The sequence below is a fragment of the Peromyscus leucopus genome, chromosome 6 (assembly GCF_004664715.2).
Source record: "Peromyscus leucopus breed LL Stock chromosome 6, UCI_PerLeu_2.1, whole genome shotgun sequence".
NCBI classification, from domain to species: domain Eukaryota; kingdom Metazoa; phylum Chordata; class Mammalia; order Rodentia; family Cricetidae; genus Peromyscus; species Peromyscus leucopus.
In genome coordinates, this window is record NC_051068.1 from 22,495,038 (window position 1) to 22,518,603 (window position 23,566).

General features: G+C 38.2%; 1 protein-coding gene across 3 annotated transcripts in view; it reads right to left on the bottom strand.

The window, feature by feature from the left end:
• Window positions 1–6,287: 6,287 nt before the first annotated feature.
• Sclt1 (sodium channel and clathrin linker 1) overlaps window positions 6,288–23,566 on the bottom strand; it is a 111,343-nt gene continuing 94,064 nt past the window's right edge. For all 3 annotated transcript variants that reach the window (XM_028895053.2, XM_028895054.2, XM_028895055.2), the window contains 3 exons: window positions 11,692–11,770; window positions 9,134–9,229; window positions 6,288–6,719 (listed from right to left, as the gene is read on the bottom strand). In XM_028895053.2, the coding sequence (XP_028750886.1) occupies window positions 6,657–6,719; window positions 9,134–9,229; window positions 11,692–11,770 (238 nt within the window). In that variant the 3' untranslated portion in view covers window positions 6,288–6,656. The remainder of the gene's footprint in view (window positions 6,720–9,133; window positions 9,230–11,691; window positions 11,771–23,566) is intronic.

The window sequence follows — 23,566 nt, forward strand, 5'->3', positions numbered from 1 at the left end:
ACACAAGTTTACAGTCATCTGAGAGTAGGGAACCTTAATTGAGAAAATGCCTCTGTAAGATTGGGCAGTAGGCAGGCAAGCCTGTAGGATACTTTCTTAGTGATTGATGTGGGAGAGTCTAACCCACTGTGGGTGGTGCCACCCAAGGCTGGTGGTCCTTGGTGCTATAAGAAAGTAGGCTGAAGCCGGGCGGTGATGGCGCACGCCTTTAATCCCAGCACTTGGGAGGCAGAGCCAGGCGGATCTCTGTGAGTTCGAGGCCAGCCTGGGCTACCAAGTGAGCTCCAGGAAAGGCGCAAAGCTACGCAGAGAAACCCTGTCTCGAAAAACCAAAAAAAAAAAAAAAAAAAAAAAAAAAAAAAAGAAAGTAGGCTGAGCTATGAGGAGCAAGCCAGTAGGCAACACCCCTTCATGGCCTCTGCATCAGCTCCTGCCTCCAGAATCCTGTCCTGACTGCTTTTGATGATGTTACATGGAAATGTGAGTGAAATGAACTATTTCCTTTCCTAGCTGCTTTTGGTCATGGTGTTTCATCACAGCAGTAGTCATCTTAACGACGGCAGTTGACCAGTTTTGACCTGTCTTATTCTCATTTGCCCTTTGTTGTTGGTAAGTTTGTCCAAAATACAGCTCCAGACACAGGAGGTGGGAGCTGGAGGTCTTCCTGCCTCAGCTGCAGTACAGAAGCTGTTTTAAATGCTACCACTGCATCTCTTTGTTCTCTTCCTTTCCCTCTAGCTGGAGCTGTCTTAGCGTCCTCCTTCACTGAGTATTTTCTCTCTTCTCTCCGGAGCTCCAGTACTCCAGTCATGCCCTGCTCACTCCCTTGCCATTCCTATCCAGAGGAAACAGGTATTTTAATATACACTCTACTATCCTTGTTCCTCTACGCCCTCTCCAGTTATTGGAGTTCAAACAATGATGGTTTTTATTGGCTATGATGTATTTTCATCTCTTGGTGTGACAGTTCTGCAATTTGTATGCTGCTCTTGGAGAACAGCTGGTAATCAAGCCTAGTACCCTGAGCATAGATGAGGGTTTAGTTACTGAATTATACCCCAGTCAGCAGAACAACAACTGAGTCTGATCGGAACATCACAGATACACCAAATCAAAGAATATGGGTGACTTGAAACAACAAACAAACACTCAACCAATGAGAGCCCAAATGCCAAGGCAGAAACATAAGAACAAACATAAAAAACCAGGGCAACACGATTCTTCTGCAAATTACTAATTCCACAGTATGTATTCCCATGAGAGTGAGTTAGGTGAAATCTCAAACAGAGAATTCAAAAGAATCACCTTCAAATATGTTCAATAAAACCAAAGATGAGCCGGGCGGTGGTGGCACACACCTTTAATCACAGCACTCGGGAGGCAGAGGCAGGCGGATCTCTGTGAGTTCGAGGCCAGCCTGGTCTACCAAGTGAGTTCCAGGAAAGGCACAAAGCTACACAAAGAAACCCTGTCTTGAAAACCAAAAAAAAAAAAAAAAAAAAAAAAACCAAAGATGACACAAAATAAACTTCTGAATAAATTAAAAGAGAACAAAAGCAGTTGAATGAAATAAGTCAATACAGGATCCAAAAGAGGAATTTAGTAAAGTGATACAAATATTGAAGAAAAATTAAATTTAAGTTTCAGAAACAAAAACCTCAATGTAAATAAAAAACTCAGAGGGAAGTTTCATCAATAGAGTGGTTAAGTGGAAGACAGACACTATGAGGGCTTTAAAAGAAGGTATCAAGCCGGGCGTTGGTGGTGCACACCTTTAATCCCAGCACTCGGGAGGCAGAGCCAGGCGGATCTCTGTGAGTTCGAGGCCAGCCTGGGCTACCAAGTGAGTTCCAGGAAAGGCGCAAAGCTACACAGAGAAACCCTGTCTCGAAAAACCAAAAAAAAAAAAAAAAAAAAAAAAAAAAAAAGAAGGTATCAATACATTCAGAGAATGAAAGATGTAGTAAAAAATATGAACAGGACAGTGGATAACATTAAAAGACCAAATCTATACAAATCATGGGCACAGGTGAGTGTGGGAGTTTAAAGAAGAAATGTCTCCCACAGGCTCATGTATTTAACACTTGCTGCCCAGCTGATGGCACTGTTTGGGGAGGTTTTGGAATCTTAGGAGGTGCAGCCTTATTGGAGGAAGACTGTCACTGGGGATAGGCTTTGGGGGATCATAGCCTTGCTTCACTTTCTATTTACATTCCCTGGTTCTTATGTGCAGATAAAGATGTGACCAGCCAGGTGCTGTACCATGCCAAGAAGTTCCCACCATTATGTACTCTAGAACTGTGAGCCAAAGGAATCTTTCTTCTTAAGTTGCCTTGGCCATGGTACTGCATCACAGCAACAGAAAAGTAAACTAATGATGAGCTGGTACCAGGGAACTGGAGTTTTCGCTCTAAAGAACCAGACTGGTGTTTTTTTGAGGAATGTGATGGACTTTGGACCAGAGACCTATATTTTTGATGAGCACGGACCTGTGACCTAAAAAGAGTGCTATGTTACCTAGTCTCAGAGAACACCCAGATGTGAGTCCTATCCCAGGCACCAAGAACATTTATAAAGGCTACCACTGAATCAATGCCAGCACACACTACAAACTGAAAGGTGCTGTGCTGCAGAGTGTAAGGGAGTCTGGTTCTAAACCCAGCTGTGGCATTTGCCTGTGATATGACTCTGGCAAATATTTAATGTTTGCCATACTTTCCATTATTGGGAAGGAAATCATCTCTACCAAGCAGCAGTGTTGGATTATATGTGATAATAAATGCAAATGCCTACTACTCCATAGATTATCAATAAATATATACCAGTAATATGTATCAGCACATTTATCACAGATCCGGAACAATTCTCCAATGTTACTTTAGGTAAAACTTCTCTAATATTATTTACACTCTATTAGTTTACATGAGAGGAGATGCTAGTCTCTTCCTATTTTCACAGATCTAAGTGCTTCTTCCTCACATATCATACTAAATTCTTCTGACTTTTTCCTTTCAAGAAAGGACTTGGTTACCATCAAGTGAAAATATTGAATGAAAATTTCCTTAATGTCTTATTAAAACAATTAAATGGTTTCAATAAACACTAAAGGAATGAATCACTATGACTAGGATGCTACAAGGAGTTACTAAGAAGACTAGCAATTTTGTTGATCAGGATTATTAGATTAGGCGTCAGAAACATGCCTAGTGTGGCACAAATGGACATTTGCAAGGCCAAGGATGGTTCTTTCTTGGTGTTCTAAGGATAAGGTACAAGCAGCAACAAAGACTGGACTGGAAAAACATATTGAGCAACCATACCTGATGGGCTCTGCTTTGTTATCAAGTAAGGTAACTGTGACTGAAGAGACAACGGGGGTCAGTGTGCATACTGGAGCGCCTGTAGGAATGTGGAGTATGTGGGGGATTTTTGCTTTTAGCAGTACTGGAGACTGAAACCAGGTTCTCATGCACACAGGCAAGTACTCTTCTACTGAGCTATACCCACAGCCCACTGAAAAGTTTTATGGTAAATTCTTGGGCTAAAAGGTGACAGTACTGTAAAAAATTACTTTCAAGATGTCTTTCTTTTCCTATATATGTACATAGTTATTTTTCTTCTTCATATATGATAGTTTTAATATTACCACAAATGCTATAAAATGATAGTATTAATACTACCACAAATGCTAGTATTAATATTGCCACAAATAATACTAATAATAGTATTAATATTACCACAAATGCTTATGTAGTAATGATCAGTAAGAGAAATCAGTATCTTTTTGCTTGTAAAACCTTAAGTATACTCATATGGTTAGGGGAACTAAACACATTTTTATTTATGTTTAGTTTTATGTGTGGGTGCTTTGCCTACACGCATGTGTATGCACTCATTGTATGGATGCAGTGCCCATGAAACCAGAAGAGGGATCAGATCCTCTGAAACTAGAGTTACAGATGGTTGGTAGCTACCACATAGGTACTAGGAACCAAACTTGGGTCCTCTGGAGGAGTAGCCAGTACTGCCCTTAACTGTGGAACCATCTCCTTAACCCCCAAATAAATTTATTTTTAAGAAAAAAGTTTACTACAAATTTATTATTTTACTTCCCCAAATACCATTTTCTTTGTTATTTTTATTTAAATTTTTTGTTTTGAGACAGGGCTCACTCTATAGCTTAGGCTGACTCAGAATTCATGATATAACCAGGTTGGTTTTGCATTCAAAGTCATCCTTCTGCCTCAATATCTTGAGTGCTGGAATTGCAGATGCAAGCCACAGTACTTAGCTAGATTTATTGCTTTGCTTGTTTGCTTTGAACTTTTTATTTTTTTGAGGATTTTTCTACATGAGTACTGTGTTTATATTTTTAAAATCTGTTATTTTTAAAAAAGGATTTATTTTAGTATTAATTATGTGTATGTCCTTGTATTGTTGTGTACACATGAAGTACCCACAGAGGCTAGAAAAAGGAGCTGGGTCTCTTGGATTTGGAGTTTAGACGGTTGTGAGCTGCCCTCTGTGGGTTCTGGGAACTGAACTTGGAGTCCTGAGAAGAGCAGCAAGTGTCATAATTGCTGAGCCATCTCTCCAACCTCAAAACTTGCTATTTTGGAAAAAATGCTCAAATGTGCTCTGGCCAAAGAAGAGATTTATGTAATACTGAAATAATTTTCATGGTGACTGCTTGAGAGTTGCTCTAACAAGGCAGTGCAGCAAGGGAACCATAGCTGGTGAATAAATGAATGGCTGAATTGCTGCTAATTTTCTCCTGAGTGGAGGACTTGGAGTTCTCACCAGAGGAGAATTAGGAGCTACTGACTGCCCCAATTTGCACATTTGTACACAAAGGGAAGAAGCAGTAATCACATCTCCTTTCTTTCTCAGGCTGACATAATAAAAGAGACATGAATAAATAAAATGAACTAGCTATGTGGGCTTCAATTTTAGATTTAGGTAATTTCTTTTCCTTTCCTATTCATTTTCCCTGTCTCCTAAAACACAGTTCACAGAAATGATACTGTCTTTGTAAATGAAGTTAAGACTGACCAATACATGAAATGTTAAAATTCTGCATTTTCACATTAGAAATTATTAACAATTTTGGAGGCCCGAGTGACATACTCACTCTATAGCTTGTGCTCCTCTTGGAGAATACTCGGATATTTAGGGAGAGAGCTAACTGGAGGGTTGTTGTTAGATGCTAAGAGTAGTTCTCAGTTCAGCTAACAAATAGGCCATTCTGCATGACCCTGTCTGTACTTAAAACTTAGGTTTGTGGACAGTTACTCCACACTCTCAACATTCCAGGAACACAGCAGGGTGCTAAGGATATAGTGGTGAATGAAAATAGATGTTAGCTTGTCAGGACCTTCCAAAAGTAAAATAATAATAATAATAATAATAATAATAATAATAATAATAATAATAATAAATAAAAAAAGGCCAGTTAATTACGAGTACTGACAAGTACAATGAGAGAAAAAAAAAAAGCTCACTATTAATAACAGTGTAACAAGAGAGGGTTCACTTAGTCTCAAGTTAGAGAACTCTAATCTGAGGAAATGATATTTGAAATCTGAAGGTTTCATATAAATGCAAAAGCATATGCAGGCTTTGTTGATTGGAGGAAGAATGAGGTACCAACAGAATTAAAGGAGGCCACTAAGTTTAGAGCACAAGAAAGAGGGAAAATGGTGTGGGAAGAGGCTGAAGCTGCTAGCCATATCATAGGAGACTCTGAGGCAAACTCCTCCATTCTCAGGACTTCAATTTGCAGCTCCTTGACAAAGATTCCTGTGATTATGTCAGTTTGTTAGCACCATTCCTAAATTTTGGGGGGTGAACACATATACAGAGGTATTTTCACATTGCTCCAACTCATTTAGAAAACTGTTAAAGCCTTCTAACTGGTTATTCAGCTGTAAACCCGTCTGCTGTACCAGTGTGCAGGAAACTCAAACCAGAAAAAGAGAGTAAGCATAGAGATCTATGCAGCACTGCAGGACTACAACAACTCAAAGCTACACAGACTTGGAATTTAAGATCTCCATCTGATTAGTAAACTTTGAAGAAAAAGAAAGGATAAAAACACCTTCTAAATGTTTAAATATTGTCAAGTTCTATAAATACATAAAACTAGGGTTAAAAATGAGTCATTACAATTATGCATTCAAATACATGACAACATTTTATAAAATACATAATTTATTACATTTATGAGTTATAGTAAAATAGAGAATCTTAAGAACTATAAAAATGACTTAGAAATAACAAAAAGATAGTAAATCTCCAAATCTTAGAACCTGTAATACCAAATTCTAGAGTTTTTATTTAACTTCTTTTGAAAATACTATGTTCTCCCAAGATTAAAAAGGGAATTAAGAATAGACACATTGATGAAGGCAGTGCGTTCTTCTCAGCTGGCTTTATTCTCCACTGAACCTCAAATATAGGATTATATATATATCTATATTTTTACTTACAGGAAGCTGTCACTGTTCTGTTTTCCAATAACCCTCAAAACAGAATGGAAAATGCTTATGCAAAATGACACAAGCTTTCCCCATTCTCCGCAGGCTTCTCCATGTCAATACACTTTGGTACAACAGCTTTCCCAACTCTACGGTTCTGTCAGTGAACTATGAATATGTTTAAATATTTTCCAGATTCATCATGGAGGCTGCTTTTCTTCTCTGCACTGTTATCACACTGAGCTGCAAACAAAATAAACAATCAGTAAGCAGTTTCTCTGCACAAAGCATAGTGTGCTGTATCACAACCACCAGTTATTAGTTAGTCTGAGGAGAAAGGTCTTCAAAGAGGTCTTTTTGGTGTGATCATTCTATTTTACTCTTGAAGCGTCTGAATCACATTAGAGAAATGCATGCCAAATATGACAGTCCATAGCACAGAGTGACACTGTGAATCTCTATATTCCACAGATGGTGAAAAAACATTCTGATAAAAGTTAATTAGCAAAGTGTCTTAAACGCAAATGTGGTCTAGGCAAATATAAAGCAGAGCTGGTAATCAGATCATTACAGATTTTAAGTAAGACAAGTCTAAGGGGAAAGTTTGAATATTAACTGAGGTTAATTATATGTACATATGATAATAAATTAACAATACAATACAATACATAGCATAAAGCAAGTGTCCTTCCCCAAACCGTCCTTCACTCTAGTTATCTCTTCAGATACAACCTCTACCTTCAGTTTATTTATTTATTTTTGAAACAGGGTCTCACTATGTAGTCCAGACTAGTCTTTAACCTTGTGATCCTCCAGCATCAGCTTTCTGAGTCCCAAAACTATAGGTAAAAGCTACTATCTCCAGCTACTTGCAGCTTTGAAGTCTATTTCTTTATATATTTTCTAAATGAGCACACATACCCCTTGGTAGCTAGAAAGTCTGAATCTACTTCCCTTTCCTGCTTAGATGATCTGCCTCAGAAATAACGGCAAATAGACTGACTTTATTTTTCTTAATATCTGCAAACTTCCCCTATCTGAACACAATTTTATTCGTCATTTACTGTTGAGTATTTGTATGATTTTAAAATTAGAGGGAAAGTCAGGTGTGGTGGTACATGCCTTTAATCCCAACATTTGGGATTGACAGACAGGTTAGATGGAGCTTTTTGAGTTTGAGGTCAGCCTGGTCAACACAGTGAGTTCCAAGGCAGCCAGGGCTGCACAGAGAGACCTTGTCTCAAAACTAAAACAAAACCCAACAACAAGAACAAGAACCACACATAGCTACTAGATGGCAGCATGCCATGCCATCAGTAACTAAGAATAATACTGTGATGGTAACAGTACATTTATACCTAATATTAGTTAATAGTATGTTTGACTTGATTTGCTTCGTTGTCATCATTCCTTCCATCCATCCATCATCTGTCCATCCGTCCCTTCATCACTCCCTCTCCCTCCACCCATGCACCCATCCATCCATCCATTCCTCCCTCCCTCCACCCACGCATCCATCCATCTGTCCCTCCATCACTCCCTCTCCTTCCACCCATGTATCCATCCATCCATCCATCCCTCCACCCACGCACCATTCCATCCATTCCTCCCTCCCTCCACCCACGCACCCACCCATCCATCCATCTGTCCCTCCATCACTCCCTCTCCCTCCACCCATGTACCCATCCATCCATCCATCCCTCCTTCCACCCACGCACCCATCAATCGTTCCTCCATCACTCCCTCCACCCACATACCCATCAATTCATCCCTCCCTCCATCCATGTACCCATCCATCCATCCTCCCTTCATCCCTCCTTCCCTCCCTCCCTCCACCCACCCACCCACCCATCCATCCATCCATCCATCCATCCATCCATCCATCCATCCATCCATCCATCCATCCATCCATCTCAATTGTCTAAATGCTCACTGAACTGGTCTCTACTCATTCCTAAAAGGGAGGAGTTATTGCTCCTAATTTAGAAGAAATGGCTCATTTTATTTATATGATGTGTGTACATTATGAGAAATTACTCTTTACTTACTCTAGAATTTCACTGATATACTACATTTTCCAAATTATTTCCCAATGGCTAAGTTTTTATATTGTATTTTCTTTTTATTTGGTTATATACAAGTGTACATTAAATAAAGGTAACTTGTACCTGAAATATTGTTTCTACTTAAAACCTAAAATAAAAGTACAGTTTGAAACATCAGAAAGATACTTTCAAATATAGACACAAGTACCTGACTTTGGACAGAATGTTATGTCCAGTTATTATCAGCAGAAACTTTTGTGCAATGAATAATGTTCTGTACCTGCTCTTTCCAATCTTCCTGTTAGCCAAGTTACCAAACACTTGAAATCTGGCTAGTACGACCTCAAATTTTTATTTCATTTAAAAAAGTTGTCTTTGGTTACTAACTACTTTACTAGAGATGGTAGTTCTAGATATAAGTGTAGATAGAGGATACCAATGTTTATTTCATATATAAACTTTACTTTTCCAACTGCAAGTCCTAAAGAGACTAATTTTGTGGAGGTTAATTGAGTAAAGATCGACTATTAGTTCTCCGGGAACTTCTGAGGACTCTTGTTTTTCATCTGTGAAAGCTGTTTGTCATCTGTGGATAGTGAGGATATTCCCTACCTGCTGGGATGCTGAAGCAGCTCTCTCTTCTGCCTGACTTAGACGTCTTTGAAGTCTGTTGGCTTTTTCTTGATGTTCCAGAATTAACTTTTCATTCTTTTAAGGGGAAATATAAAACAAATTCAAATCCAAATGTGATATGGGCATGTTTTATGGAATAGCCAGTGAAAAATTGGGACATCATTTCATTACTTGTAAAATAAAGATAACATTATCTCCATATTTACATTTTCCAAGTTATGAGCACCATATTACACAGTTGATTTTATTTCTTCCTAAGTCAGTGGTTCTCAACCTGTGGGTCAAGACTCTTTGGAGGGTTGGATGACTCTTTCACAGAGGTCGCATATCAGATATCCTGTATATTAGGTATTTACAGTATGATTCATAAGAGTAGCAAACTTATGAAGTAGTGATGAAATAATTTTATGGTTGGAGGTCACTACAAGATGAAGAACTATATTAAAGGGTTGTAGCATTAGGAAGGTTGAGGACCATTGTCTTAAGTTATTTCCTTCCCTCATATCATCCAAGACCCGATTTGACAAATCTAAAAGCAAACTGAATCATAAATGAAAACAAAACTTTTTGAGTTTTTGGCCTGTTAACCTTGTGGTGCTTGATCATTGATTGCTTAGGGCCACAGAAGCCAAGCACTGGGCCTTATAACCACAGCCTCAGCAAGGGATGAACTCCTTTTGTGTGCTCCCCAAGACATCTGCATCCTGCAGAAGCTATTAGGGTCCAAAGGGTTATTAGACATTATTATGCATTGAATTCTATTCCCCCAAAGGTGCTCCAGTTCTAATCCCTTGTAGTTGTGAATGTGACCTTACTTGCAAATAATTTTTGCAGATGATTCAGTTAAGGGGATTATAGTGGGCCATACTGCATGGCTGATGTCTTCATGAAAATGGCAAATTTGGACACGAAGACAGATAAATACAGGGAAGATACTGTGAAGATAGAGAAAGCACCACTCATAAGCCAAGGAATGCTTTGAGCTGCAAGAGCTGGGAGAAAGGTGGTCAGAGTCTCTCAAGAAGCCAACTATAGACACTTTCTTGCCTCTGGAACCATGAGGACACAGATTTATGTTACTTACACAGCCTAGTTTGTTATCTTATGATATAACAGGAACTATGAGTATCATGCTATCATTATATACTGTCATCCCAACAAATTAAAAACAATTTGTCAACCGAAATGTGTTCTTTTTCTACACTTACCTGCTTGGTACAATACAGCCTAAAAAGACATTTTTGTACAAATAAAATTATTATATAGGTTTTCTGGCATTTAACTGAATCCAGAGAATATAAAGCCAAACAGGAATGGCTAAAACCCCCCTTTTCTATGAAGCACTAGATAGTTGTTTATGTCCTAGCACAGAAGGGTTAGGTTAGAGTGAATGCCATGCCTAGTTACATGTAACAATGAGAAAAACAGCACAGGGTTAAAATGAGCTTATTATAATTAATAGTGTCAACAAGCAAAATTAAATCTACAAAGAGAACTGTATCAGCTGTACTAAACAACCAAGTTGTTTAATTATTAAATTTTTAAATTTAAGTTTTAAATTGTAAATTTTAAAGTTTTAAATTTTAAGAGGCACCTCATACACTAGAGAAAACTTGTGGAGAGATCCCATTATCTACAATAATCACTTTGATATCTACAATGAGACTATATATAATATATCTTTCTATATGGTTACCATAATGGTTAAAACAAAGTGCAGACTGGGTAAATCTGATCTTTTTTTTCCTTTTGATCAAATATTGTTAACTGTACTGTACTGAAAATTGTGTGTGTGTGTGTGTGTGTGTGTGTGTGTGTTTACTTACACAATGTATTTTCAAGTGGAACATATATCAAGGAACATTTCAATATCAAATCTTTAACTATTTTATAAGTGTCTCCTATCAACAATGCCATGATGTTCAAGAGTGATGATCTCACTATGTCTCTTGTAGATGACAATGGAAGAGAGGCCATATACCCTACTAATGAAATTCTACCACACATATCTGAAGCTAGAACATCAATGAAGAATCAGAGCTCTGGGAAGCCCTAAATGTAGAAACTAGTTGCTTTTATAAAGCCACAAGAAAAGAAACGAGGAACTCTTTCTTTGCATACAATTCTAAGGTAGTTCTATCTTAACAGTATTTTTGCATATTCTATTAGACAAAAGTATTTTTGATGTGCCTTCTGTGATGGAGTAAAACAAATGAAGAGGAATTAGGTACATAAGACAATCTTAGAGATTCTCATGAAAAAAGAGGATCCTAAAGTATACAGTCTCTAAAACACTGCACAAATTATACTATTAATACCAAATAAGAATTCTACTTGTAATGTATACAAAAGAGGAATCACTGGTTTTCAAAGCTTTTATTCACATTATATTAAGTGTGAACATTTAGGGGTGATTTGTATGTGGTTATTTCCAAGTAGAGAATTAATTTGGATTTGGTGCATTTAAAATGCTACAGTGTATGTATCAAGCTGCAGTAGAAAGTACTTCTTTGGGGGGAGGGGAGTCATTTTCTTACCTCAGCTACCTTTTCATTTGCCATTTCCAGCTGAGAAAGCAGCTCTTGGGTATGAAGTTTCTGTCGACTCAGCTCACTCCTATTAACCGAGAAGAGGAAGGGAGAATATGAGAACTGATCAAAACATAAAACTAAAACAAAAGGAAGAGTTTGGAAGCATATGCAAATATAAAATATACACTTAAAACTTAAGTTTAAAAAAAGAATAAAAATTAAGAATAAAACAACCTAAAACTAAATCTTTACTAATGAGATATGTTTATATTTTGAACAAAAGCTTTTTTTTAATAGCAAATAACTTACTATTTTTTTTAAAAAATAAAATATGGTGGTTTGAATGAGAATGGCTTCCACAGGCTCATGTTTGAATAACTGGTGCCCAGTTGGTGGAACTGTTTGGAAAGGATTAGGAGGCATGCCCTTGTTGAAGGAGGCGTGTCACTGGGGTGGGCTTTGAGGTTTAAAAACTCACACTATTCCCAGTGTGCTCCCTCATAATGTCCTACTTGCAGATCAAAATGTGAGCTCTCAGCTATTCCTGCTGCCATGCTTCTGCTATGCCATCATGAACTATAACTTCTGAAACCACAGCCCAAATTAAACGCTTCCTTTCATACATTGCCTTGGTCACGGGGTTTTGTCACAGCAATAAAAAAGTAACTAATACATAAAATAAATATACATATATTCTAGGGTAGTTACATTGTGGATATACTTAACACTACTGAACCCAGTAAAAATGGTTCAGAAGGTAAATGTAAATGATGTATATTTTGTTATAATTAAAAATTATATCACAGACAGGTTTAGGGGTACACATTTTTAATCGCAGCACTCATGAGACAGAGGCATGTGGATCTGTGAGTTTGAGGCCAGTCTGGTTTAAACAGTGAATTCCAAGCTAGCTGGAGCTACACTGTGAGACCATGTCTTGGACAAAAAACCAGACAAACAAACAAACACACAACAACAAAACATGTATCATGGGCTGGAAAGACAGCTCAGCAGCTAAGAGTACTTGCTGTTCTTGCCTAAGACCTGGGTTCAATTCCTAGCATCTACATAAGGCAGCTCACATCTGTCTGTTCCAGTTCCAGGGGTTACAATGCCCTCTGTTTGTCTCTGTGGGTACTGCATACACATGGTACATGCAAAAACAGGCAGGCACAAATACACATAATTAAAAATTTTAAAAAAATGGGGGCTGGAGAGATAGCTCAGCAGTTAAGAGCACTGGCTGCCCTTCCCAAGGACTCAGTTCAATTCCCAGTACCAACATGGCAGTTCACAACTGTCTGCTACTCCAGTTCCAGGGGATCTGGCATCCTCACACAGACATACAGGAAGGCAAAACCCCAATGAACATAAAAAATTAATAAATCTTTAAAAAAAATTTTAAAAATTGTTATGCTGGGTGTGGCGACAAATGGACAACCTGTAATGCCAAATATTAGAGGTTAAGGTACAGGATCACAAATCTGAGGCCAGCTTGGAGCTACAAAAAGGAAACCCTGGCTTATACATCCACAATCAAAGACATAAACAATCAGGTCACAATTTAAAAATCACAATTTATCATATGGCAAGTTTATGTATGTATTATATGTATATATTTTGTTTTTACCACAAAAAGACAAATAAAATGATTTAAAGATATAAAGTTTCATCAATTTTATTTTGAGATATTACTAGGTATTAAAATAAAAGTATATCTTGTTAAACACAGTATTTGTCATAAATTCATAAATCATTGTGCTTCTACAGTATTTATACTTGAGATTTACACACAAAGACAAACATGCTTCTAATACTAGGTACTCAGAAGACTGGGGTAAAAGGACCACCTTGAGTTCAAGATCAGCCTGGGGTACAGAGTGACATCCTGTCTGAAAAAGCAAAACAAACCAACCAACCAACCAACCAAGGTTCATGTATAGTGTCTCATGGCAGAGTTTAAATCTTGCAAATTATTAAACATTAAAATGTCATTTGATGTAATAAATTGTAACTGTGTCTATGTACATGTAGCATCTCTTTATCACTATTTATTATGCGTCATAAGATGAAGTTATCTGAAGCACAGAATTGAGGTTACCTCCTCTTCCTCCTCTGAAGCAGGCTCTCACTATGCATCTCGGTTGGCCTGGAACTCAATTATATAGACCAGGCTGGCCTCAAACTCAGAGATCTGCTTGCTTTGCCTCCTGAGTGCTGGGATTAAAGGTGTGCCACTATGCCTGGCATCATCTTTTTGATTTAAACATACAAGCATTATATTGCCCTGGGCCAAGATAATTCCTAAGTCTCAGATTGAGAATAGATATAATGTAGTCATACAAGAATGCAGGGGTCTCTGCAATCTCTAGGCCAGAAGAGTGATAATACATGGGAGGAGGCAAAAGACAGACAGACAGACAGACACACACACACACACACACACACACACACACACACACACGTATTTATACATACATATATACACATATATACATACATATATATGTTTTTGAGACAGGGTTTCTCTGCATGGTCCTGGCTCTCCTGGAACTCATTCTGTAGCCCAGGCTGGCCTCAAACTCAGAAATCTGCCTGCCTCTGCCTCCCAAGTGCTGAGATTAAAAGCGTGTGCCACCACTGCCTGGCTATTTTAAGCATATTTAAGTACAGCACAATTTGGTGAAATATTTTCTGGGGATAACTCAACCCTATGTGCACAATAAAGCATACATCCATCTCTTGAACAAAACAAGCTAATAAAAAACAAAACACCAAAATAAAGACTGGACATGACTACACTGAAACTCTTTGTAAAGTACATGGACACCTTCGAAAAAGATAGGTTCTATAGATTGACTGAGAAAAACAAGCTTATGATGAGGGTCTAGGGGAAGATCTGGTGTGATCTCAGGCAGATAACAAAAGGTCACCAGGATAGAATGCACACATGCTCTCAACTGGTATTACATTTCTTGAAGGAATAACCCTGTGTATAAACATTCTGGGTTCTCCTACTGCTTATCTGTGAGCACAAGGACCTCCATGCCTACACAAGAAGTCAATCAGAACAAATTTCAAATCAATTTTGTAGTATTAAAATAGCTAATTCAGTACTGGCTTTTGTCCTTTAACTTTATATATTTCTAAAATTAAGCAACAAAATAATACCAAATAGCTCCAAATTTTGTATTTTCAAATGAGCCATGTAAACAGTTTTAGAACTCAGTAAGTCCCTAGGGTCTACTATTTGACACAATAGCTGTTAAAATTAGCAAGCTATGTGTCATAAATACAAAAGCAGAATAGATTCGTGTTACCACTAACCAGTTCCAATAATAGTTATTGACCACTTATCACAGGCTGATGTGGGACAAACAGTGGAGTCATAGTGCTCCCACCCCCAAACCCGCATTTTGAAAGACCACTGCTCACGCCCTTTCAATGATGAATTAACTTAGCTTCACAATGAAGAAGGCTCCTAATAGTGAAGTACGTTTGGGATACAACTAGGAAGACTAGTATGTTCTAAAGCCCCACACTTGAAATAGAAATTATTCCTAAGAAGCTTATTTTAAAAAGTTACTTGAGAAAACTCAAACGTATACAGTAATGAGCAGATTGCTTGGTGATACCTAGTTTTTTTTTTTTTTTTGGTTTTTCGAGACAGGGTTTCTCTGTGTAGCTTTGCGCCTTTCCTAGAACTCACTTGGCAGCCCAGGCTGGCCTCGAACTCACGGAGATCCGCCTGCCTCTGCCTCCCGAGTGCTGGGATTAAAGGCGTGCGCCACCACCGCCCGGCTGTGATACTTAGTTTTAAGTGTCTGTTTTAGAATAACCTTGGAGGAACTACAAAGTTCACTTGTTGAATGTCCCACACTCTGAGAAGTGAGAATTTGCACTGGGAAGCAACCAGGATTAAGCTGTAGGTAGGAAATGTGCTGACATGTTCATGTGCTAAGGGAATACATGTGGATGGAAAGTCAGGGGATTAGAGCTGTCTCACCAGAGGAAGTACGCTTGTAAGCTGTTACATGAAAGTTAAACAGAAGTTGGATGGACAAAGGCAGGGGAGGAAGTGTGTAACAGACAATCAAATCCATGTGTACAGCCAGGGGCAAGAAAGGGCAATACATTAGAAAACTGTAGGAGGTTCAGTATGAATGGGACACACTGTGGTTACTAGTGTGTGTGTGTGTGGGGGGAAGATAGAGGTAAGAGGAAGAAACTGGAAATACAGGCCACAAAGGATTTTATATGTTGGAACAATTGGGATTTATTTTGCACACATTGGAAAGGTGCTGATGTTCTTTAAGAAGAGAAGTGACATGATTAACTTCCAGTTTCTAAAAACCTTGCTGATTGCAGTGGGAAAAACAGCAAGGAAAAAAGACTGCAGTCAAATTCAAATAGTAGTAATCAAGATGCTTAATGTTGATAGCCTCAACTACAGTGACTGGAGAGAAACAGCCAGGTTCCAGATACAGGCAGGCGGACTTTAGAGTGCAATAATGACACTCAGAATTCCACTCGAACAACAGGATGGATATTAACATTTATGGAAATGGAACATACAGGATGAGATAAAACCACTGGCCAGGGTTGAGCACTGAGTATATAGGATGAGATAAAAACACTGGATAGGGTGGAACACTGAGTATATAGGATGAGATAAAAACACTGGATAGGGTGGAGCACTGAGTATATAGGATGAGATAAAAACACTGGATAGGGTGGAGCACTGAGTATATAGGATGAGATAAAAACACTGGATAGGGTGGAGCACTGAGTATATAGGATGAGATAAAAACACAGGCCAGGTGAAGCACTGAGTCTGATGCATCAATAGAAATGTTTGATGGAGAGCTGGCCATATAAATGGATTTCAAAAGGCCCGCATTTGGGGCTGGAGAGATAGTTCAATTCCCAGCACCACAGGGTAGCTCATGACTATCTGTAAATCTGGTTCTATGGGATCCATTGCCCTCTTCTGGCCTCAGATGGCAACAGACACACACTTGGTGCACAGTCCTACATATAGGCAAAACACACGTATACATATAATAATAATAATAGTAATAATAATAATAATAAAAGTAAAAGGTCAGCATTAAGTATTTTATAATAATAATTAGCCCCTTTCAATTTGTCTCTAAGAAACAGATATCCCAATCCACACCCACAGAGAGAATTTCTTTTCTTTCCTTCTTTTTTTTTGGTCCAAAATAGGGTCTCACTATATAGCTCTGACTGTCCTGGACTTAATATGTAGATCAGGCTCGTCTCAAACTCAAAGACAGCCGCCTGCTTCTGCTTCCTGAGTGCTGGGATTAAAGATATGTGCCATGATGCCCTGCTCAGAGTATTTCTGTTATTAAGTGAATTTCAATTTTAAGTTGCATTGCTGTGTGCTGTAACTGAGTGATGTGGCTGAAGAAGTACTGGAAAGGAGCCACAGGCAAGGTTTCCCTCCAGTGTAACAGCCTTTTGAAAGTACCACAAATACTATAAAAAAAAAAGTTATATTCCTTAATGCACTTAGGTAAGAGGTTCCTATCTGAAACAGGGGACTGCAGATGGCTCAATGGTGTAAGCGTAAGGACTGGATTTGGATCCACATTATGTAGATTAATGCTGGGTGGGCATGCTGACTTGCCTGTGATTCTAGGGTCATTTCAAAGGCAGAGACAGGGAATCCTAAGAACAAGTTGGCTAGCTAAACTAGCTGAGTATAATTCAGAGACCCTGTTTCAATGAAGGCGGAAAGTGATCAAGGAAGACACTGGATATCAACCTCAGGCCTTCATACATATGCACTTGCACACACGTGGACACACAGACACACATACATGAGGAAATAGAGAGGTCTGCATTTTCAGCCTTTACAAGTCAACTAATCTAATTGTTCCAATCACTACTATTGAGGTACATTTCAAGACAAGGTGGTGCCATGTAGAGTGTGGTTACTACAATATAAGGGAAAAGTCCCCCAGAGCATGAAAACCCTTCCTGGAGACTGAAGATTAAATCACCAAAGGTTCTATTCAACAATGTATGAGAAAATTAAAAACAAAAGGTGTACTATTCATCTTAGGGAAATGATGGATTTGCCAGCTGCAGTAAGTGCTTTCTTTGAAATCCTCTCATGACAATTTAACACACCATTGCCAGATGTTTTTCTATTGAAGTATACTATAATATGCTTCAGCTACTTTTAGTAATTATGCATTTGTAATCTGCCAGTACCTGCAGCTGCTGCTCATCCTGTTAATTAAAAAAAAACCTTCTTTTAAAAACAGTTATAGTAGTCAGACATTACAGATGTACAACCAAAAAATTATGTTTTAGAAAGTAAAAAGAACTCCTTGGGCTCAAATGCTATGTGATTAACTACACACAGACACAGACAGACAAACACACAAAATAGTCTCACAGACATAAACAAAGAGTTGAGCATTTCTAATCTGAAGAACAGAAATCTGAAGTCTTTTCAAGTGTTAACATTATGCATAAAATAGTCCCAAAGCCTGAAAAATAGTAAAGCTTAAGTCTGGGGAGCAGGAAGAGGGAGGAAGGAGCAGGGTAAGAGAAGCTTATACTATACATTTTATCAGCTGTTCGTTCAGTACTTGAACACAGTGGTAATGAACAGCCTGTTTCAATCTCATTGACTGTATCAGATAAGATGTTAGCTTACAGGTCTGTCAAAGTCACAGCAGTGGGTAGTTTCTCCTAAAATTCAGTGACATAAAAAGACTGAGTAGGCTAGTAGGGAGTGTAGTGTAGGAAAAGGAGAGTGTTTTAGGGCAATGTGGAATGTTTTATACAGCAAAGGTGGTATTTGAGTTGGGTCTGGAGAGGAGCTGGGAAAAGATAGGTACAGAAAGCAACAGCATGTACAAAATGGCCCCATCACCTTTTACTCCTAAGTGGGCCTTCTTTTTTCACAGTTTGTCTTTCTGGGTCTGGGTTACTTCATTCACTACTATGATCTTTTCTAGTTCTATCCATTTGTCTGCAAATTTCATTATGTCATTGTTTTTAACAGTACTATTTCACTGTGTAAATGTACCACATTTTCTTTATCCATTCTTCTGTTGAGGGATATCTAGGTTGACTCCAGGATCTGGCTATTATGAGTAAAGCTACTATGAACATAGGTGAACAAGTGTCCTTGAGGTATGATGGAGCATCCTTTGGATATATGCCCAAGAGTGGTATAGCTGGGTTCTGAGGTAGATTGATTCCCAATTTTCTGTGAAACTGCCATATTGATTTCCAAAGTGGCTGTACACGTTTGCATTCCTATCAGCAATGGAGGGGTGTTCCCCTTACTTGACATCCTCTGCAGCATGAGCTGTCACTTCTGTTTTTGATCTTAGCCATTCTGACAGGTGTAAAGATGGAATCTTAGTCTTTTTGATTTGCATTTTTCTGATGGCTAAGGATGTTGAACATTTCTTTACATATTTCTTGGCCACTTGGGATTCCTCTGTTGAGAATTCTGTTTATATCTGTACCCCATTTTTTAATTGGATTTAGTTTGTTGATGTCCAGTTTCTTGAGTTCTCTATATATTTTGGGAATCAGCCCTCTGTCAGAAGTGGAGTTGGTGAAAATCTTTTCCCATTCTGTAGGCTGCTGCTTTGTCCTACTTATGGTATTCCTTGCCTTAGAGAAGCTTTTCAGGTTCATGAGATATCATTAAATAATTGTCCATCTTAGTGCCTGTGCTATTGGTGGTCTGTTCAGAAGTTGTCTCCTGTGCCAAAGTGTTCCAGGCTATTTCGCACGTTCTCTTTTATCAGGTTCAGTATATCTTGGTTTATATGTTGAGGTCTTTGATCCACTTGGACTTGGATTTTGTGCAGTGTGATAGATATGGACCTATTTGCATTCTTCTACATGGCAACATCCAGTTAGACCAGCACCATTTGTTGAAGATGCTTTTTTTTTTCTATTGTATAATTTTGGCTTTTTTGTTCAAAGCCAGGTGCCCATAGGTGTGTGGATTTATGTCTGGGTCTTCAATTGGATTCTACTGATCCACCTCTCTGTTTTTATGCCAATACCATGTGATTTTTATTACTATAGCTCTGTTGTAGAGCTTGAAATCAGGGATGGTGATACTTCTGGAAGTTCTTTGTTTTAGCTGTACAAGATTGTTTTAGCTTTCCTGGCTTCTTTGTTTTCCCATATGAAGTTGAGTATTGTTCTTTAAAGTTCTGTAAAAAATTGTGTTGGGGTTTTGATGGGGATTTCGTTTAATCTGTAGATTGCTCTGCCTTTTGGTTAGTTTGGATAAGGGTTTATCTTGTTGATTTTCTCAAGGAACCAACTCTGTTTCATTGATTCTTTGTTTTATTCTTTTGTTTCTATTTTATTGACTTCAGCCCTCAGTTCGATCATTGCCTGCCATCTATTCCTCTTGTGTCTTTGCTTCTTTTTTTGCTCTAAAACTTTCAAGTGTGCTGTTAAGTTGTTAGTATGAGGTCTCTCCAAATTCTCTGAAGGCACTTAGTACTATAACCTTCCTCTTGGCACAGCTTTCATTGTGTCCCGTAAGTTTTGGTATGTTGTACGTTCACTTTCATTGAATTCTAGGAAGTATTCAATTTCCCTCTTTATTTCTGCCTTGAACCAATAGTCATTCAGTACAGAGTTGTTCAGTTTCTATGAGTTTGTAGGTTTTCTGTTGTTGTGAAGCTTTAATCTATGGAGGTCTGACAGGATGCAGGGGGTTATTTCAATTTTCTTGTATCTGTTGAGAGTTGCTTTGTGACTGAGTATGTGGTCAGTTTTGGAGAAGGTTCCATGAAGTGCTGAAAGAAGGTATATTCTTTTGTGTTTGGGTAAAATGTTCTGTAGATATCTATTAGGTCCATTTGGTTTATAACGTCTGTTAATTCCATTATTTCTCTCATTTCTGTCTGGATGACCTGTCCTTTGGTGAGAGTGGGGTATTGAAATCTTCCACTACCAATGTGTGAGGGTCGATGTGTGATTTATATTTTACTATTTTTTTTTTTTTTTTTTTTACAAATGTGGGTGCCTTAACATTTGGGGCATAGATGTTGAGAATTGAAACATCATCTTGGAGTTTTCCTTTGATAAGTATGCAGTGTCCTTCCCCATCATTTTGATTAATTTTGGTTTGAAGTCTATTTTGTTAGATATTAGAATAGCTACACCAGCTTGCTTCTCAGGGCCATTTGTGTGGAAAATCTTTTCCCAACTTTGTACTCCAAGGTAATGTCTATCTTTGATGCTGAGGTGTGTTCCTTGTATGCAGCAGAGGGATGGATCTTGGTCTGTCTTTTTATTCAAAATTGAGTCAACTGATATTGAGAGGTATTGATGAACAATGATTGTTAATTCCTGTTATTTTGTTGTAGTTATTGTTGGTACTGTGCATGTGTGTGTGTTTTCCTTCTTTGGGTTACAATGGTGTGAGATTATTTATTGCCTGTGTTTTCACAGGTGTAGTTAACCTTCTTGGGTTGTAGTTTTCCTTCTAGTAACTTCTGTAGTCCTGATTTGTGGACAAATATTGTTTAAATTTGACTTTATTGTGGAATATCTTGTTTTCTCTGTCTATGGGATTTAAAGTTTTGCTGGTTATAGCAGTCTGGGATGGCATCTGTGGCCTACAGCACATTTGTCTAGGCCCTTTTGGCTTTTGAGAAATTGGGTGTTAATTCTATTAAGTCTGCCCTTATATGTTGCTTGGCCTTTTTCTCTTGCAGCTTTTAATATTCTTTCTTTGTACTGTGTGTTTAGTGTTTTGATTATTATGTGGCAAGGGGACTTTCTTTTCTGGTCCAATATATTTGGTGTTCTGTAAGCTTCTTGTACCTTTATAGGCATGTCCTTGTGGTGATATACTGTGTACCCAAATAAACTTATCTGGGGATCAGAGGACAGAGCAGCCACCAAATTAGACCTAGAGGTCAGGCAGTGGTGGCACACACCCTTAATCCTATCACTTGGGAGGCAGAGATCCATCTGGATCTCTGTGAGTTCAAGGCCACACTGGGAACAGAGCCAGGCGTGGTGCAACACGCCTTTAATCCCAGCACTAGGAAGGAAGTAAGATGGTAGGGCACAGAAAGGTATATAAGGCGTGAGTAAACAGGAAGTTTCTCTCTTGAGGGTGAGGAATTCATAGAGGTAAGAACATGGTTGGCTTGTTCTGTTTCTCTGATCTTTCAGCTTTCACCCCAATATCTGGCTTTGGGGTTTTTGTTTTTTGTTTTTTTTTTTTAAATAAGAGCATTTAGCAATTTGTGTTACATGCCATTATTTATGTCAGAAAAAATTTCTTCTATTATTTTGTTGAAAATATTTTCTCAGCCTTTAAGCTTGGATCCTTCTCCTTCTATTCCTATTAATCTGAGGTTTGATCTTTTCATAGTTTCCCAGATTTCCTGGATGTGTGTGTCAGTAATTTTTTAGATTTAACATTTTCTTTGATTGTGGAATGTATTTCTTTTATTGTGTCTTCAATGCCTGAAATTCTCTCTTCCAAATCTCTTGTATTCTGTTGGTGATGCTTGCTTGTGTCTGTGGTTCCTGTTCACTTACCTAGATTTTCTATTTCCAGAATTCCCTCAGTTTGTATTTTCTTTATTGCTTCTATTTCCACTTTCAGGTCTTGAAGTTTTATTTGTTTTCTTCATTTTTTTTTCTTGGCCTTCCTGACATTCTTTAAGGGATTTATTGATTTCCTCTAACTTTTTGATTATCTTTTCCTCAATTTCTTTAAGGGATTTATTTATTCATTTCCTCTTTAAGGACCTCTATCATCTTCATAAAGTCGGTTTTAAGGTCACTTTCTTCTGCTTCAGCTGTGTTAAAATATTCCTGTAATGGGATGATGGGGTTATGGTGATGACATATTGCCCTGGCTGTGGTTGATTGTGTTCTTACACTGACATTTTGGCATCTAGATTTGGCGTGATTATAGGTCTAGGTGCTGGTTTCTGGGTTTGTCTTTGCTATAGGGGTGTTTTCCTCCTTGCTTTCTGTTTCCTCTTTGGTCTTCTGGCTGGAGTGGCCTAGTTTTCAGGGAGTTGGCCTAGCCTCTGCTGGGGTAGAAGGCTTCTGCCAGAGGTATGGGTAAGTATTCCTTCTTATCCTATATTCAACTATCAAAGAATCTTTACTAATTCTAAAACAAGACCCAAAATGAATCTGTCTTTCCCTTTCTTCTTCTCAAGATACTACCCCCTATCCATTTTAAACACATATACAAATTGAGAAATTCTAACCTTAAAAGTTTATTTTTGGGCTGGAAATATGACTCAGTGGTGATCAGTGGTACTTGCTGACATGCTTGAAAACATAATTTCAATTCCATTACCCACATGGTGGAAGGAGAGAACTAAATTCTGCAAGTCATTCTCTGACATCTGACACATGGTGCTAAGACATACAAGTACCTCCACTCTCATAAAACACATGAATAAATCAATGTGAAAAGTTTATTGTTCTATTTGCTCTAAACAACTAACTCATAACTGCAAAAAAACCTGTGGGATGGGGAGTGATAATTCAAACATGCACAGTGACCTAATTGTGCTGTGACACAGTGGAACTTACTTCTTGCATGCAACACTTTGGTACCCGTTATCCAACTTTTACCTTCTTTCTCACTCTGCTGCTTGGCCTAGTGACCAATATTCTATTCTCTTCTTACATGTGGCCAAGCTTTTAGCTTTCACATATGAAGTTCTCATGTTCCTTTCTGTGCCTGGCTTAATTCACTTAATATAATATCTTCCAGCAATTCTATAACTGATTTCATTCTTATTTTAGGACAGATTGGTATTCCATTGCAAGCACGCATATAAGTAGACATACACTTTTTATTCATCCATTC